This window comes from Pongo abelii, chromosome 10 (genome assembly GCF_028885655.2).
Source record: "Pongo abelii isolate AG06213 chromosome 10, NHGRI_mPonAbe1-v2.0_pri, whole genome shotgun sequence".
Classification (NCBI taxonomy): Eukaryota; Metazoa; Chordata; class Mammalia; order Primates; family Hominidae; genus Pongo; species Pongo abelii.
In genome coordinates, this window is record NC_071995.2 from 48,946,136 (window position 1) to 48,961,579 (window position 15,444).

Sequence of the window (15,444 nt, forward strand, 5' to 3'; positions counted from 1 at the left end):
CCGTCAAATGTATCAATGGCTAAACCAACCTAATTAATACATGCATTACCTCATATACTTCTCTTTTTTGTGGTGAAAACACTTAAAATCAACTCTACTCTCTTAGCAATGTTCAAGTATACAATATATTGTATTAACTATAGTCCCCATGATGTACAAGAGCTCTTGAACTAAATCCTGATTTTTTTTGTGGTTGAGTCTCACTCTGTCACCCTGGCTGGAGTGCAGTGGCACAATCACAGTTCACTGAAGCATTTACAACCCTAAATTTCCCTCTGAGTTTTTACTGCATCCCATGAGTTTTGGTATGTATGTTTTCCTTTTAATTTGTCTCAATGTATTTTCTTATCTCCCTAATGATTTCCTCTTTTTATTCATTTGGTGTTTAAATGTGTTGTTTAATGCTCACTTCAGCAGCACATATACTAAAGTTGGAATGATTCAGAGAAGATTAGCATGGCCTTTGAGCAAGGATGACATGCAAATTTGTGAAGCATTCCATATTTTAAACATTTCAGGGCTGGGTATGGTTGCTCATGCTTGTAATCGCAGCACTTTGAGAGGCCAAGGCAGGAGGATCACTTGATCCCAGGAATTTGAGACCAGCCTGAGCAACATGATGAAACCCTGTCTCTTCAAAAAATACAAAAATTAGCTAGGCATGGTGGCAAGAGCCTATGGTCCCAGCTACTTGGGAGACTGAGGTGGGAGGATTGCCTGAATCTGGAAAGTTGAGGCTACAGTGAGCTGTGATGGTGCCACTGCAACCCAGCCTGGGCAACAGAGCAAGACCCTGTCTCAAAAAATAATAGTAATAAGGCCAGGCGCGGTCGCTCACACCTATAATCCCAGCACTTTGGGAGGCCAAGGCGGACAGATCACCTGAAGTTGGGAGTTCAAGACCAGCCTGACCAACGTGGCAAAACCCTGTCTCTACTAAAAATACAAAAATTAGCTGGGCGTGGTGGTGTATGTCTGTAATCCCAGCTACTTGGAAGGCTGAGGCAGGAGAATCGCTTGAACCTGGGAGGCAGAGGTTGCAGTGAGCCAAGATCATGCCACTGTACTCCAGCCCAGGCAACAGAGCAAGACTCTGTCTCAAAAAATAAATAAATAAATAAAAATAATAATAAAATTTTAGAAAGAAGGCAGGGTATGGTGGCTCATGCCTTTAATCCCAACACTATGGGAGGCTGAGGTGGGAGGATCACCTGAGCCCATGAGCTCAAGACAAGCCTGGGCACCATAGTGAAACCCTCATCTCTACAAAAAATAAAAATAAAAACAGAGATAAAAAAAAGAAAGCCCTTAAGTCAATACTCTAACTTCAGACCTTAAGGAACTAGAAAAAGAAGCACAAACTGGACCCAGCCAAAGGGAGGGAATAATAATGTTTAGAGCAGAGCTAAGTGAAATAAAGAATAAAAATAACGCAGTGTAGTACCTCACACCTGTAATCCCAGCACTTTGGGAGGCTGAGGCAGGAGGATCGCTTGAGGCCAGGAGTTCAAGGCCTGGGCAAGACAGTGAGACTCCATCTCTATGAAATAAAAAAAAAAAATTAGCTGGGTTTGGTGATGCATGCCTGTAGTCTCAGTTACTCAGGAGGCTGAGGTAGGAGGATCACTTGAGCCCAGCAGTTTGAGGTTGCAATGCATATGATCACACCACTGCATCATTCCAGCCTGGGTAACAGAGCACGGCCCCATCTCTCAAAAACAAACAAACAACAACAACAAAAACCAAGAAGAATAAAAATAGTAGAATCAACAAAACCAAAAATCTGTTATTTAAAAAGATCAACAGAATTTACAAACTCTTGGCCGGGCATGGTGGCTCACGCCTGTAATCCCAGCACTTTGGGAGGCCGAGGAGGGCAGATCACAAGGTCAGGAGTTCAAGACCAGCCTGGTCAACATGGTGAAACCCTGTCTCTACTAAAAATACAAAAATTAGCTGGGCACGGTGGCAGGCACCTGTAATCCCAGCTACTGGAGAGGCTGAGGCAGGAGAATTGCTTGAACCTGGGAGGCAGAGGTTGCAGTGAGCTGAGATCATGCCACTGCACTCCACCCTGGGTGACACAGCAAGACTCCATCTCAAAAAAAAAAAAAAAAAAAAAAAGAATTTACAAACTCTTGCTAGACTGACTGGGAGAAAAAGAAAGAAGATGAAAATAAATAAAATCAGAAATGAAACTGGGGATATTACTACTAATTTTACATAAATGAAAGGATTATAAGAGAATACTGTGAATGACTATAAAACAGCATATTAGATAATTTAGATAAAACAGAAAAATTTTTAGAAACATTAAAATATCAAAACTGACTCAGAAAAAATTAAAAGTCACAACAAACCTATAATAAGAAATTGAATTGATAAACAAAAACCTCCCAACAAAGAAAAGTCCAGTATCACATGGCTGCATTGGCAAATTCTACCAAATATTCAAAGAATTAACACCAATCCTACTCGAACTCCTTCAAAAAACAGAGAAGAATGGAACACTTCCTAACATTCTATGAGGCCAACATCACCCCAACGCCAAAGCCAGAAAAAGATACAATAAAATTCAGGCTGGGCATGGTGGCTCACACTTGTAATCCTAGCACTTTGGGAGGCTGAGGCAGGAAGATCCCTTGAGTCCAGGAGTTCAAGACCAGCCTGGGCAACATAGGGAGATTTGGTCTCTTAAAAAAAAGATATGATAAGAAAACTATAAACCAATATCCTGTATGAATATAGAAACAAAAATCCTCAAGAAAATAACAGCAAACTGCAAACTGGATCCAACAGTACATTAAAAAGATTATATACCATGACCAACATTTATTCCAGGAATGCAAGAGTGGTTCAACATAAGGAAATCAATCAATGTGATACACCACATTATCATCTCAATAGACACAGAAAAGATACTTGAAAAAATTCAATACCCTTTTATGATTTAAAAAAAAAAACACTCAGCAAAAGTTCAAAGACATTATGCTAAGTGAATAAGTCAGTCACAAAAGGACAAATATATGATCCCACATATATGAGGTTTTTAGAGTAGTCAAATTCATAGACACAGAAAGTAGAATGGTGGTTGCCAGAGGCTGGAGTGGGGGGAGATGGGAAGTTAGTGTTTAATAGGTACAGCATTTCACTTTGGGATGAAAAAGTTCTGGAGACAGATCACGGTGACGGTTGTACAACAACGTGAATGTACTTAATTACACTGACCTGGACATTTTTAAAGGGTTAAAATGATAGAATTTTATGTTATATGTATTTTACCACAATAAACACACACACACACACACATATTCAGCAAACTAGGAATAGAAGGAAACTTATTTAACACTAAAACGGCATTTATGAAAAACTCTGAGTAGGGCATGGTGGCACATGCCTGTAGTCCCAGCTACTCAGGAGGCTGAGGCAGAACTGCTTGAGCCCCGGGAGTTCAAAGCTGCAGTGAGCCATGAACATGCCACTGCACTCCAGCCTGGGCAACAGAGTGAGACCCCATCTCAAACAAACAAACAAAAAAAGTTGGCCGGGCATGGTGGCTCACATCTGTAATCTCAGCACTTTGGGAGGCCAAGGCAGGTGGATCACCTGAGGTCAGGAGTTTGAGACCAGCCTGGCTAACATGGCGAAACCCCGTCTCTACTAAAAATACAAAAATTAGCTGGGCAGGGTGGTATGCGCCTGTAATCCCAGCTACTTGGGAGGCTGAGACAGCAGAATCGCTTGAAGCCGGGAGGCAGAGTTGCAGTGAGCCGAGACCATGCCATTGCACTCCAGCCTGGGCAACAAGACCAAAAACTCTATCTCAAAAAATAATAATAATAATAAATAATAAGTAAATAAAAGTTAACATCTGTGAACAGCCTGGGCAACATAGCATGACCCTGCCTCGAAAGAAAAAAAAAGGAAAGAAAAAAAGATAACATCTCTGACTATGGGTCACTATATTAACAGATGCTTAAAGCTGTTTTTCAGGAATTAGGGGACAGCTCTTACCCAGTTGAGACCACCAATCCTTCAACTGGACCTGCATGAGTGCCCAAAAAGTGACCTTTTCATGTCAGAGGGACAAAAACTCCACACTTAGATCATGTTAACACTGCCATTTTCTGCACGTGTCCTATGAAGAGCAATGTAGCTCAATTATGCTTGTGCAGAAACCTTGATTACCTCACCTTTCCTACCTGCCAATCACCTTTCCCCATGCTTTAGACCACCCTGCGTCCTACCCCACAAACACTGCCAAGCCCTATTTTCAGGGTGCCAGATTTGGTATTTGCTCTCCTGTCTCCTCATTCAGCAGCCCTATGATTAAAATCTTGTCTCTTTTGCAAAACCCATCATCATAGTGATTGGCTTGCTGCACGTGGGCAGGATGAACCTAGTTTGATATCACAACCATCATCACAAACAATTTTAGAACATTTTTAACACCCTAAAAAGAAACTCCATTCCTACTAGTAGTCCCTCTCCATTCCCTCCTCCTCCATAGTTCTAGTCAACCACTAATCTATTTTCTCTACAGATCTGCCCATTCTAGAAATGTCATAGAAATGGAATCATATGTTATGTGGTCTTTTGTGACTGGCTTCTTCACTTATCATGTATTCACAATGAATCTCCTTTCCTTTTAGTATAAAGTTTGTGCCACAATAAAAATGTAAGAAAAAAATAATAAAAGGACCACTGATAAGGATTAACTCCAATTAAGATGACTCTTTATAAAATACAAATTAATAGATTTGAAGATGAAACCATTATAAGATGCAACAGAAAATAAACTAGAGTAAAACAAATGTGTCAAAGAAGATATTTTATAAAACAAATTGCTTGTCAAAGAGAGTATATTCCCTAATAAAGATGTAGAAAGTCAGACTGATTGACTTTTTTTCTTTTTTTTGAGATAGTCTCGCTTTTGTCCCCTAGGCTGGAGTGCAGTGGCTCCATCTTGGCTCACTGCAACCTCCGCCTCCCAGGTTCAAGTCATTCTCCTGCCTCAGCCTCCTGAGTAGCTGAGATTACAGGCGTGTGCCATCATGCCCAGCTAATTTTTGTATTTTCAGTAGAGACAGGGTTTTACCATATTGGCCAGGCTGGTCTTAAACTCCTGACCTCAAGGTGATCTGCCCGCCCTCAGCCTCCCAAAGTGCTGGGATTACAGGTGTGCACCACCATGCCTGGCCTGATTGACTCTTAGAACCAGTTGGCAAAGATTATTGCTGGAGGGTGGCACACTAAGATCCAAGGTCTTATTAAAAGGAGAAACAGGCCTGGGAACCATGGCTGACATGTGTAATTACAGCAATTTGGGAGGCCAAGGTGGAAGGATCTCTTAAGGTCGGGAGTTAGAGATCAGCCTGAGCAACACAGCAAGATCTAGTCTCTACAAAAAGTAGAAAAACTGGCTAGGTGTGGTGGTGTGACCCTGTAGTCCTAGCTAGTCAGGAGGCTGCAGCAGGAAGATCACTTGAGCCCAGGAGTTTGAGGCTGCAATGAGCTACAATCACGCCACTGCACTCTAGCTTGGGTGACAAGAGTGAGATGTCACCTCTAAAAACATAAATAATAAGACAAAACTAAAATTAAAAAAATAAAAATCAGGGCTGGGCACAGTGGCTCACACCTATAATCCCGGCACTTTGGGAGGCCAAGGGGGAAGGACTGCTTGAGCCCAGGAGTTCCAGAACAGCCTGGTCAACATAGGGAGACTCTGTCTCTGCAAAAAATTTAAAAATCAGCCAGACATGGTATCTCGTGACTGTACCCCCAGCTGCACTCCAGCCTAGGGAACAGCTACTTGGGAGGACTGCTTGAGCTCTGGAATTCGAGGCAGCAGTGAGCTGTGATTGAGCCACTACACTCCAGCCTTGGCGACAAAGCAAGACCCCAACTCTAATGAATAAATAATCAGATTTCTAGTCTGTGCCCCAATCACTGGAGATGGGACCCTGTAAACTGGTGTTTTGTTTTGGTTTGGTTTTTGTTTTTTTGCGACAAGGTCTCACCCTGTCACCCAAGCTGGAGTGCAAAGGCACAATCACAGCTCACTGCAGCCTTGACCTCCTAGGCTCAAACGATCCTCCCATCTCAGCCTCTGGAGTAGCTGGGACTGGGGCAGGCACCACCATACTCAGCTAATTTTTTAATTTTTAGTAGAGAGAGGGTCTCCCTATGTTGCCCAGGCTGATGAAAACTCCTGAGCTCAAGCAGTCCTCCCACCTTGGCCTCCCAAAGTGCTGGGATTACAGGCACGAGCCACCATGCCTATCCCCAACTGTATTTTTATTTTTATTTCATTTTTTTTGAGACAGAGTCTGGCTCTGTTGCCCAGGCTGTAGTGCAGTGGCACAGTCTTGGCTCACTGCAACCTCCGCCTCCCGGGTTCATGCGAGTCTCCTGCCTCAGCCTCCCAAGTAGCTGGGATTACAGGCATGCGCCACCACGCCCGACTAATTTTTGTATTGTTAGTAGAGACAGGGTTTCACCATGTTGGCCAGGCTGGCCTCAAACTCCTGACCTCAGGTGATCTACCCGCCTCAGTCTCCCAAAGTGTTTGGATTACAGGCGTGAGCCACCGCACCTGGCCCCCAAGTGTATTTTTAATAAGCTGTCCAGGTGACTCTTATGAATACTAAAATTTGAAGACCAATATCTAATTAACACAAATTAATAGAATAGATCAAATGTGTATAAAAGTCAAGAGAGCTGGGTGCAGTGGCTCACGCCTGTAATCCCAGCACTTTGGGAGGCTGAGATGGGTGGATCACCTGAGGTCAGGAGTTTGAGACCAGCCTGGCCAATATGGTGAAACCCCATCCCTACTAAAATTACAAAAATTAGCCGGGCATGTTGGCGTGGGCCTGTAGTCCCAGCTACTCAGGAGGCTGAGGCAGGAGAATCGCTTGAACCCGGGAGACAGAGGTTGCAGTGAGCTGAGATCGCACCACTGAACTCCAGCCTGGGCAACAGAGCAAGACTCCATCTCAAAAAAAAAAAAAAAAAAAAAGTCAAGAGAATAGTAACAAGTACCTAACACATGAAAAAAAGGATGAAAAAAACAAAAAAGCCAGGCGTAGTGTTACGTGCCTGTATCTCAGCTACTCGGAAGGCTGAAGTGAGAGGATCACTTGAGCCCGGGAGATGGAAGTTGTACTGAGCCGAGATGGTGCCACTGCACCCCAGCCTGGGTGACAGAACAGGACCCGTCTCAAAAAAAGAAAAGAAAAGAAAAGAAGAAAAGTACTTAAAATGTTGGCACACTATGCTCTCAAGAACTCAAAGTGATGTTTGAAAACTTGTGCATTTGATTTTGATGTTGAAAAAAACTAAATGTGTAAGTATGCAAGCCATTCTAATGTCTGTGAAAACCACACAGGGTATGATTTGTAAAGCACTCTTAATTAAATGTAAGATGGCATAGTATCAAGAGCATATGGTATTGCACCTAGTAGATTAACAAATGTTTGCTGGTGATGTTAACTATTTTTATAATGAGTACAGTTATATTTAATTATTTCCAGCCTAACCTCTGGTAAACTAAACAAAATCAAACTCCTTGCTGTGAATATCTTTACACAAGTAACAGCATAAAAAATTGTCAAATATTATGTCAGATGCTCATGTGTAAGTTCAGGGTCAGGGCACTTACTTTCAGACCAAATTAACCTCTATTTTTATGTTCAGACTTACATAAACAAGGATAGGTAAAATCACAGTTAAATTTCTCATGACTAAGAGCACTGCAAGATAGAATATATAGAACTCAAGTTTCCCTGAAAATCACTAAAATATTTATATAACGATAGTTTTTTCCAATTTTTCTTAATTTTTAAAATCTTTTCTTTTTTTTTTTTTTTTTTTTTTTAATTTTAAGAGATGAGGTCTTACTCTGTCACCAGGCTGAAGTACAGTGGTGCAATCACAACTCAGTGCAGACTCAAACTCCTGGGCTCAAGCCATCCTCCCACCTCAGTCTCCTGAGTAGCTGGGGCTACAGGAACATGCCACCAGGCCTGGGTAATTTATCTGTTGATTTATTTGTGGAGAGCAGGTCTTGAACTCCTGGCTTCAAGAGATCCTCCAGTCTCCACCCCCCAAAGTGCTGGGATTACAGGCATGATTATTATTTAGAATAATAGTCTTTATTATTCTAAGTAAAGATTCCTGAAGATGCTGAAGTATTAAATTCTCTCCCCTGCTTTTTTTTTTTTTTTTTTTTGAGCAAAACAAGTTTTGCTCTTGTTGCCTAAGCTGGAGTGCAATGGTGCGATCTCTGCTCACTGCAACCTCCGCCTCCCGGTTCAAGCAATTCTCCTGCCTCAGCCTCCCAAGTAGCTGGGATTACAGGCGCGCCACCATACCTGTCTAATTTTTTGAATTTTTAGTAGAGACGGGGTTTCACCATGTTGGCCAGGCTGGTCTCGAACTCCTGACCTCGTGATCCGCCCACCTCAGCCTAACAAAGTGCTGGGATTACAGGCGTGAGCCACCATGCCCGGCCTGAAGTATTAAATTCTAACTCATAATTTTACTTCAGTGAGGAAAGTCCACTTTGAATTGGCAGGAATAAAGGAACTTTATATAACTCTTAAAAGATCTCATTATCAGAATGAAAAATGCATCTACTTTCCCCCTAAAAAGCATCTTTCCCCTATGAAATCATAAACCCAATGAAAATGTTAAGTTCTAGTCTCTTGACTCACTTATTTAGATTAAGTCTTATAATGCATTAGGAAACCCAGTTATATATAGTCCATCTACCCCTAAGATGCAGCTGTTTCAACATTTCCATACAGGATTCTTACACGTCTATAAATGAAATAAACTATATTGGAGGAATGAAGTAGCCAATGCATGCAAAAAGTTATATAGGCAATAATGTTGCTTTCAAAGGAGTTTTTGTTTTGTTTTGTTTTTCAAATGGAGTCTCACTTTGCTGCCCAGGCTGGAGTGCAGTGGCACCATCTCTGCTCACTGCAACCTCCGCCTCCCGGGTTCAAGCGATTCTCCTGCCTCAGCCTCCCGAGTGGCTGGGATTACAGGCCCGCGCCACCACACCCGGCTAATTTTTGTATTTTTAGTAGAGACGGGGTTTCATCACGTTGGCCACGATGGTCTCGAACTCCTGAGCTCAAGTGATCCGCCTGCCTCAGCCTCCCAAAGCGCTGGGATTAGAGGCGTGAGCCACCGCATCCGGCCGAAAGGAGATTTTTCATCTGTTATCAACAACTGGCTTGATACATAAAGATCCAGAAGCATCTTAAGTTTTCTTCGTCACTTTTTCATTTCACAGCTTATGCTTTAGAAGTCAGAAATCCCAGAATTAAGTAAAGTCTTAAAGGAAGCTAGTGGTAAGATATAGCTGTATGGACTTCTTCATCAAGGACTTCCATATCTCTCCAACAAAAAACGAACCAATATTCATCATTAAGCACCAGCTCCCAATTTCCCAACTTCCTAGATACCCTTCCTATGCTATATGTAACCCTTCTTCACACAACGTCAGACTTACCCACACATACACCATCAGTCCCCAAGTCTCCCACATTGGCACAAAAGCCTCTCAACATTCATCTGGTTGCTAATCAGGGACCACTCTTCCTTCTTCCACTGATCCTGCACAGGCTTCATATCGCCTACAATCGCTTTTTCCATTTCTTCCACAACACTAACTACTCAAAGCGACAAAAGAACAAGTCCCTTTTCCCCAATCGTAAACAGCTTTTTAAAACTCTATACACCTCCTTCCCACTCAACCCCTTTTCTTAGTGTCTATCCGCCTTTGTTATTCAGAAGGTGTAGGGTCTGGGAAAATCTCACTCACCTCATGCTATAGGCACCAGCACCCAGTTCCTGGCCGATCCCGGACAGGCTAGCATCAAAGTCCTGCACCAACCCGGATTCAATCACTTCGTCGGCCAGAGGCAGCTTCAGAGCCCAGGCCATCCTGGCTCCTTCCTTGCCCCAGGAGACACCGTGTCTTGTACAAAGGCGCGGAGGGTAATTCTACCCAACAGGAGTAACACAAACCAAGAAAACTACAAACCAAGGTTTCCCAAGCAGTGCCCACCAGCCACCCCCAAGCCCGATCAGAACTGCTCGTACAACTAATCTCCCGTACCCTTGGCTGCTCGTTCTTGGCTGCCCCAGGTTCCAAAATCCCCCCTGCCCAGCTCTCAGGAACGTGAGGACCCCTTTGCTCAACTACTGCAGACTTCCCAGAGGCAGCTCTGGACTCCCGCACTCCCACTCCTCTTGAGAGTTCGTAGTGGTGGCTTGCTGCTTCCCAGTCAGACCAGCAGCAGCCGCAGGAAGCCAGCCCGGCGCTCCCACGCTGCTTTTGCACCTTTTCCCCCGCCCCTTTCTGCTGGAGGCCCCCTCCCTCCCAGGGCTCGCTCTCTCTTTCCCCTCCAGGCCTCGCTTCCGGTCAGTCCCACGATCACTTCCGGTCACCCGTTCTCAACCCCACGGCTTAGAACCAAATCCAGGTTTCCGCTGAGCCGACTCCTGGCCCTCTGTAGCCTCCCACGGCCTTGAAACATGGAAGGAGAAAGTCCAGCACAGGCGTGAAACCTAGACTCGCCAGGCCCTTCCACCGCCCGCCGCCCCAGCGCCAACCAATCATGGCGTCCTCTTTCTTCGCCTGCCCGGCAAACATGACGTCACGCTGTCGTTCGCCTATAAAGAAGAGACCTCGTCAGTCTCGGCAGCGATGATAGGCGGGCTGCTCCACGGCTCTGCCCCCGAGATGCGCTGGGCGATCACGGGGAGGACCCGGCGTGCAAGTGTCCGGGTTTAAACGTCTATCCGTGTAGTTACCAGAGTTCTGGTATCCGCTACCGATCAAGTCGTCACCCTGAGCCATGGAAGGAGCCCTTCTTCTAGCCTTATGAACCCACTCCACCCCTGGCGGACTCTTGACGGCTTCCCAAACGCTCCTTGCGTGTGCGCGCTTGCTCCTGCCCATACTCCTGTCTCCTTAAACTCACCTCTCCGGAGGTCAAGACCCTGCATAAGTCCCGCTTCCCTGTATGTTCATTTTATCTTCGGCATCCTCTCTAAGGCATTTGAACAGAAAAGCATGAGATCAGTAAAAATGTGGTTTTTAGGTCGGGCGCGGTGGCTCACGCCTGAAATCCCAGCACTCTGGGAGGCCGAGTTGGGCGGATCACCTGAGGTCGGGAGTTCAAGACCAGCCTGACCAACATGGAGAAACCCCGTCTCTACTAAAAATACAAAAATTAGCCAGGTGTGGTGGCGCGGGCCTGTAATCCCAGCTACTCGGGAGGCCGAGGCAGGAGAATCTCTTGAACCCAGGAGGCGGAGGTTGCAGTGAGTGGAGATCGCGCCTTTGCACTCCAGCCTGGGCAACAAGAGTGAAATTCCATCTCAAAAAAAAAAAAAAAAAAGGGAGGGGGTTTAAAAGGTTGTTGTGCTGGTATGGGGTGTTGGAATTTAAAAGATCTGAATATCAGAGTTTAGGCTGGCGTCTTCATTTACTACTTTGGTGTCTTCAGAATAATTGCTTAATCTCACAGATTTAGCTTCCTCGTTTGTAAATGGGAGTGGGAGTAACTTCATCTGCTCCACCTTCCTCCTTTGAGGATTGAGTAATAATGGCCATTGTTTATTAAGTATCAACTATTGCTAGGAACTTTATTACACTATGAGTAGTCCTCAAAGCAATCTTGGAATTAGAATTATAAAGCTAAGTATAATGACTCTTATTTTATCAGTAAGAAACCAAGGCTAAGCGCTTAAATTGGCCAGAGCTAAATTGACATGCCAGCTTCAGAGCTGATTCCAAAGCCTGGCATTTTTCGTTACAAGACATTGCCTTTATGTGAAAGTATTGGTTCATTGTTGTATTCCATTGCTGAATTTTTTAAAATCTGCCTTGACTTATACTTTTGTATATATCTGCCTCTCTCACTAGATTGATCTAAAGAATAAGGAATAGCTCTTTTTCAGGCTTGCGTTCTAAATATCTCCTACTATAGTTCCTGCTTTCAGCAGGACTTTTAAACATGTTTATTGAATTTAAAAAGGAATGAAAAAGGAATAAGAGAATCAAGAAAAAAAAGAGAAGTTGACATGAAGTTGGCAACATGTTGTGCTGGTATGGGGTGTTTCAGCCACAGGCATCTCTGTGAGGGCTCCGGGCTTGAACCTGCCGTCTTACCTTGGTAAGCCCTAGGATCAAAGTCTTAGCTCATTCTGGAGATATTCAGTATCTCTTTAAGCCATCTTTTCTTCCCATGAGCCAGTTCGATCTCAAAATGTGTGACTGTGGGTAAAGGAATGGGTCCTGGGCTCATAGACAAAAAGAGAGATGTCACATGGAGATCTGAGGGCTCAAAGTTTTTGGATTTTGTTTTTGTTTTTGAGACAGAGTCTTGGTCTCTCGAACAGGCTGGAGTGCAGTGGTGCAATCTCAGCTCACTGCAACCTCCGCCTCCCAGGTTCAAGCAATTCTCCTGCCTCAGCCTCCCGAGTAGCTGGGATTACACGTGTGTACCACCACACCTGGCTAATTTTTGTATTTTTAGTAGCAACGGGGTTTCTATGTTGGCCAGGCTGGTCTCGAACTCCTGACCTCAAATGATCCACCTGGCACAGCCTCCCAAAGTGCTGGGATTATAGGCGTGGGCCACCATGCCCGGTGGTCAAAATCCTTTGTAAACCAGCATTGTACTTAGGGTATTTTTAAACCTCTCTTAGATAGAGCCATGCCTTGTTTGACCAACAGCTCCACCTCTAGCTGTATAATCTCAGGCAAGTAACTTTACATCTCTGAGCCTCAGTATTTTAATGCATAAATTAGTGAAAATAATACCTCCCCCTAAACTTGTTGTGAGTATTAAATGAGGTACCAAAATGCCACAAAAATAGTAATGATTCAATAAATGTTAGCTCCAGTCTCCCACTGGTAGTACACTTCTGCTTCTCTGTTAAGATTGGGTTGATTTTGTTATCCTATTTTAATAACATTAATTTACATTGTATAGTATGTTATGGGCTTGGGATTTTTTTGTTTCATTTAGAGACAGGGTCTCACTCTGTCACCCAGACTGGAGTGCAGTGGCCTGATCATAGCTCACTGTAACCTTAAACTCCTGGGCTCAAGCAATCCTCTTGCCTCTGCCTCCCAAGTAGCTGGGACTACAGGTGCACACCACTATGCCCTTTGAGACAGAGTCGCACTGTGTTGCCAGGCTTAGTCAGTGGTGTGATCTCGGCTCACTGCAACCTCTGCCTCCTGGATTCAAGCGATTCTCATGCCTCAGCCTCCCAAGTAGCTGGGACTACAGGCGCGTGCCACTACGCCCAGCTAATTTTTGTATTTTTAGTAGAGACGGGGTTTCACCATGTTGGCCAGGATGGTCTCGATCTGTTGATCTGCCCGCCTTGGTCTCCCAAAGTACTGGGATTACAGGCATGAGCCACCGTGCCCAGCCATGTTTTCTTTTTTTAAGTTTTGGTTTTGGTTTTTTTGAGACAGGGTCTCACTCTGTTGCCCAGGCTGGAATGCAGTGGCATGATCACAGCTCATTGCAGCTTCCATCTCCCAGGCTCAAGCAATTCTCCTGCCTAAGCCTTCCGAGTAGCTGGGACTAAAGGCATACACCACCACACTCAGCTAATTTTTTATTTTTAGTAGAAATGGAATCTTACTATGTTGCCCAAGTGAGTGTCAAACTCCTGGGCTCAAGTGATCCTCCCACCTCAGCCCCCCAAAGTACTGGGATTACCGTGGCATGAGCCACGGTACCCAGACTGTTATGGTTTTAATAGCATTTATTTATTTATTTATTTATTTATTTATTTATTTATTTATGAGACAGAGTCTCCCTCTGTCGCCCAGGCTGCAGTGCAGTGACGAGATCTCGGCTCACTGCAACCTCCACCTTCTGGGTTCAAGCAATTTTCCTGCCTCAGCCTCCCAAGTAGCTGGGACTACAGGCACACGCCACCATGCCTGGCTAATTTTTATGTTTTTAGTCGAGACGGGGTTTCACCATGTTGGCCAGGCTGGTCTTGAACTCCTGACCTTATGTGATCTGCCTGCCTCTGCCTCTCAAAGTGCTGGAATTACAGGTATGAGCCACCGTGTCAACCACCGTGTCCGGCCTTAATAGCACTTTAAAATACATTGTCTTGGCCTGGCACCATGGCTCATACCTGTAATCTCAGCATTTTGGGAGGCTGAGGCAGGAGGATCACTTGAGCCCAGGAGTTAAAGATCAGCCTAGGCAATATAATGAGACCCCCTTCGCTACAAGAAATTTAAAAATTAGGCATGGTGGTGTGCACCTGTAGTCCCAGCTACTCAGGAGGCTGAGGTGGGAGGATGGTTTGAGCCCAGGAGTTCGAGGCTACAGTGAGCCATGATTGGGCCGTTGCACCCAGCCTGGACAACAGAGCAAGACACTGTCTCTATTAAAAATAAATAAATACATCATGTCATTTAGTCTTCGTAGAAGTTTTTTTGTTTTTCAATATGAGGAAGCTGAGACTTAGGACAGAGTGGTCAGGATCAAGCAGAACTCTTTAAAAATTATCCTGAAAATTATTTTGTGATTCAGCAACTCCTTTCCACATATATACCCTAGAGAAACTCTTCTACATACATACCAGGAGACTTGTATGAGAATGTTGATGGCAGTACTGTTTATGGTAACAAAATGGAATAAAACAATTCTCCACCAGCAAAAGAATGGATAAATTAGACTGGAATATAATATTATTGAGCAGTGAAAACGAATAAAGCTATACTGAACTGCGTGAATAAATCAATCTTAGAATTGAGGGGGAAATTCAGAAGTCCTCATACTGTGTAATATCACCTTGTAAAGCTCAAAAGCCAGTAAAATTAAGCAATTATCATTTAGGAAAGTACACAGTTGACCTTTCAACAACACAGGTTTGAACTGCACAGGTCTACTTATTTGTGGGTTTTCTTTTTTTTTTAATTTTTCATTTTTGTTGTTTGTTGATATCTTCTAATATTCATGGATTGTCTTTCACCTCTGACACTCCTGAGACATTAAGACCAACCCCTCCTCTTCCTCCTCCTCCTCAGCCTACTCAATGTGAAGATGAGGAGGAAAGACCTTTATGATGATCCATTTCCATTTAATGAATAGTAAATATATTTTCTCTTCCTTCTGATTTTTAAAATATTTTCTTTTCTCTAGCCTACTTTATTGTAAGAATACAATATATAATACATAAAACATAAAATATATGTCCATTGACTATGTTATCAGTAAGGTTTCGGATCAACAGTAGGCTGTTAGTAATTAAGTTTTAGGTGAGTCAGAAGTTACACTTGAATCTTCAGCTGTGTGGGGATCACCCTCACATTGTTTAAGGGTCAACTTTACATACAGTCCTTTCAAAAGGAATGAAATAAATACAATTATA

At 43.7% G+C, this 15,444-nt stretch overlaps 1 protein-coding gene and 1 non-coding gene across 14 annotated transcripts in view; one reads left to right on the forward strand and one right to left on the reverse strand.

Annotated features, from left to right (window-relative positions):
• TFCP2 (transcription factor CP2) overlaps positions 1-11,403 on the reverse strand; it is a 79,846-nt gene extending 68,443 nt beyond the window's left edge. For 8 of the 13 annotated variants that reach the window (XM_063711782.1, XM_054527225.1, XM_063711780.1 and 5 more), the window contains exon 1: positions 9,842-11,403. In XM_063711782.1, coding sequence (XP_063567852.1) covers positions 9,842-9,963 — 122 coding nt within the window. In that variant the 5' untranslated portion in view covers positions 9,964-11,403. The remainder of the gene's footprint in view (positions 1-9,841) is intronic. The other 5 variants (XM_063711781.1, XM_063711778.1, XM_063711777.1 and 2 more) reach the window with 1 other exon arrangement.
• On the forward strand, positions 402-508 carry LOC112135888 (U6 spliceosomal RNA). Its single transcript, XR_002917122.1, has one exon. It is a non-coding gene; the product is annotated as a U6 spliceosomal RNA (small nuclear RNA).
• Positions 11,404-15,444: the final 4,041 nt, after the last annotated feature.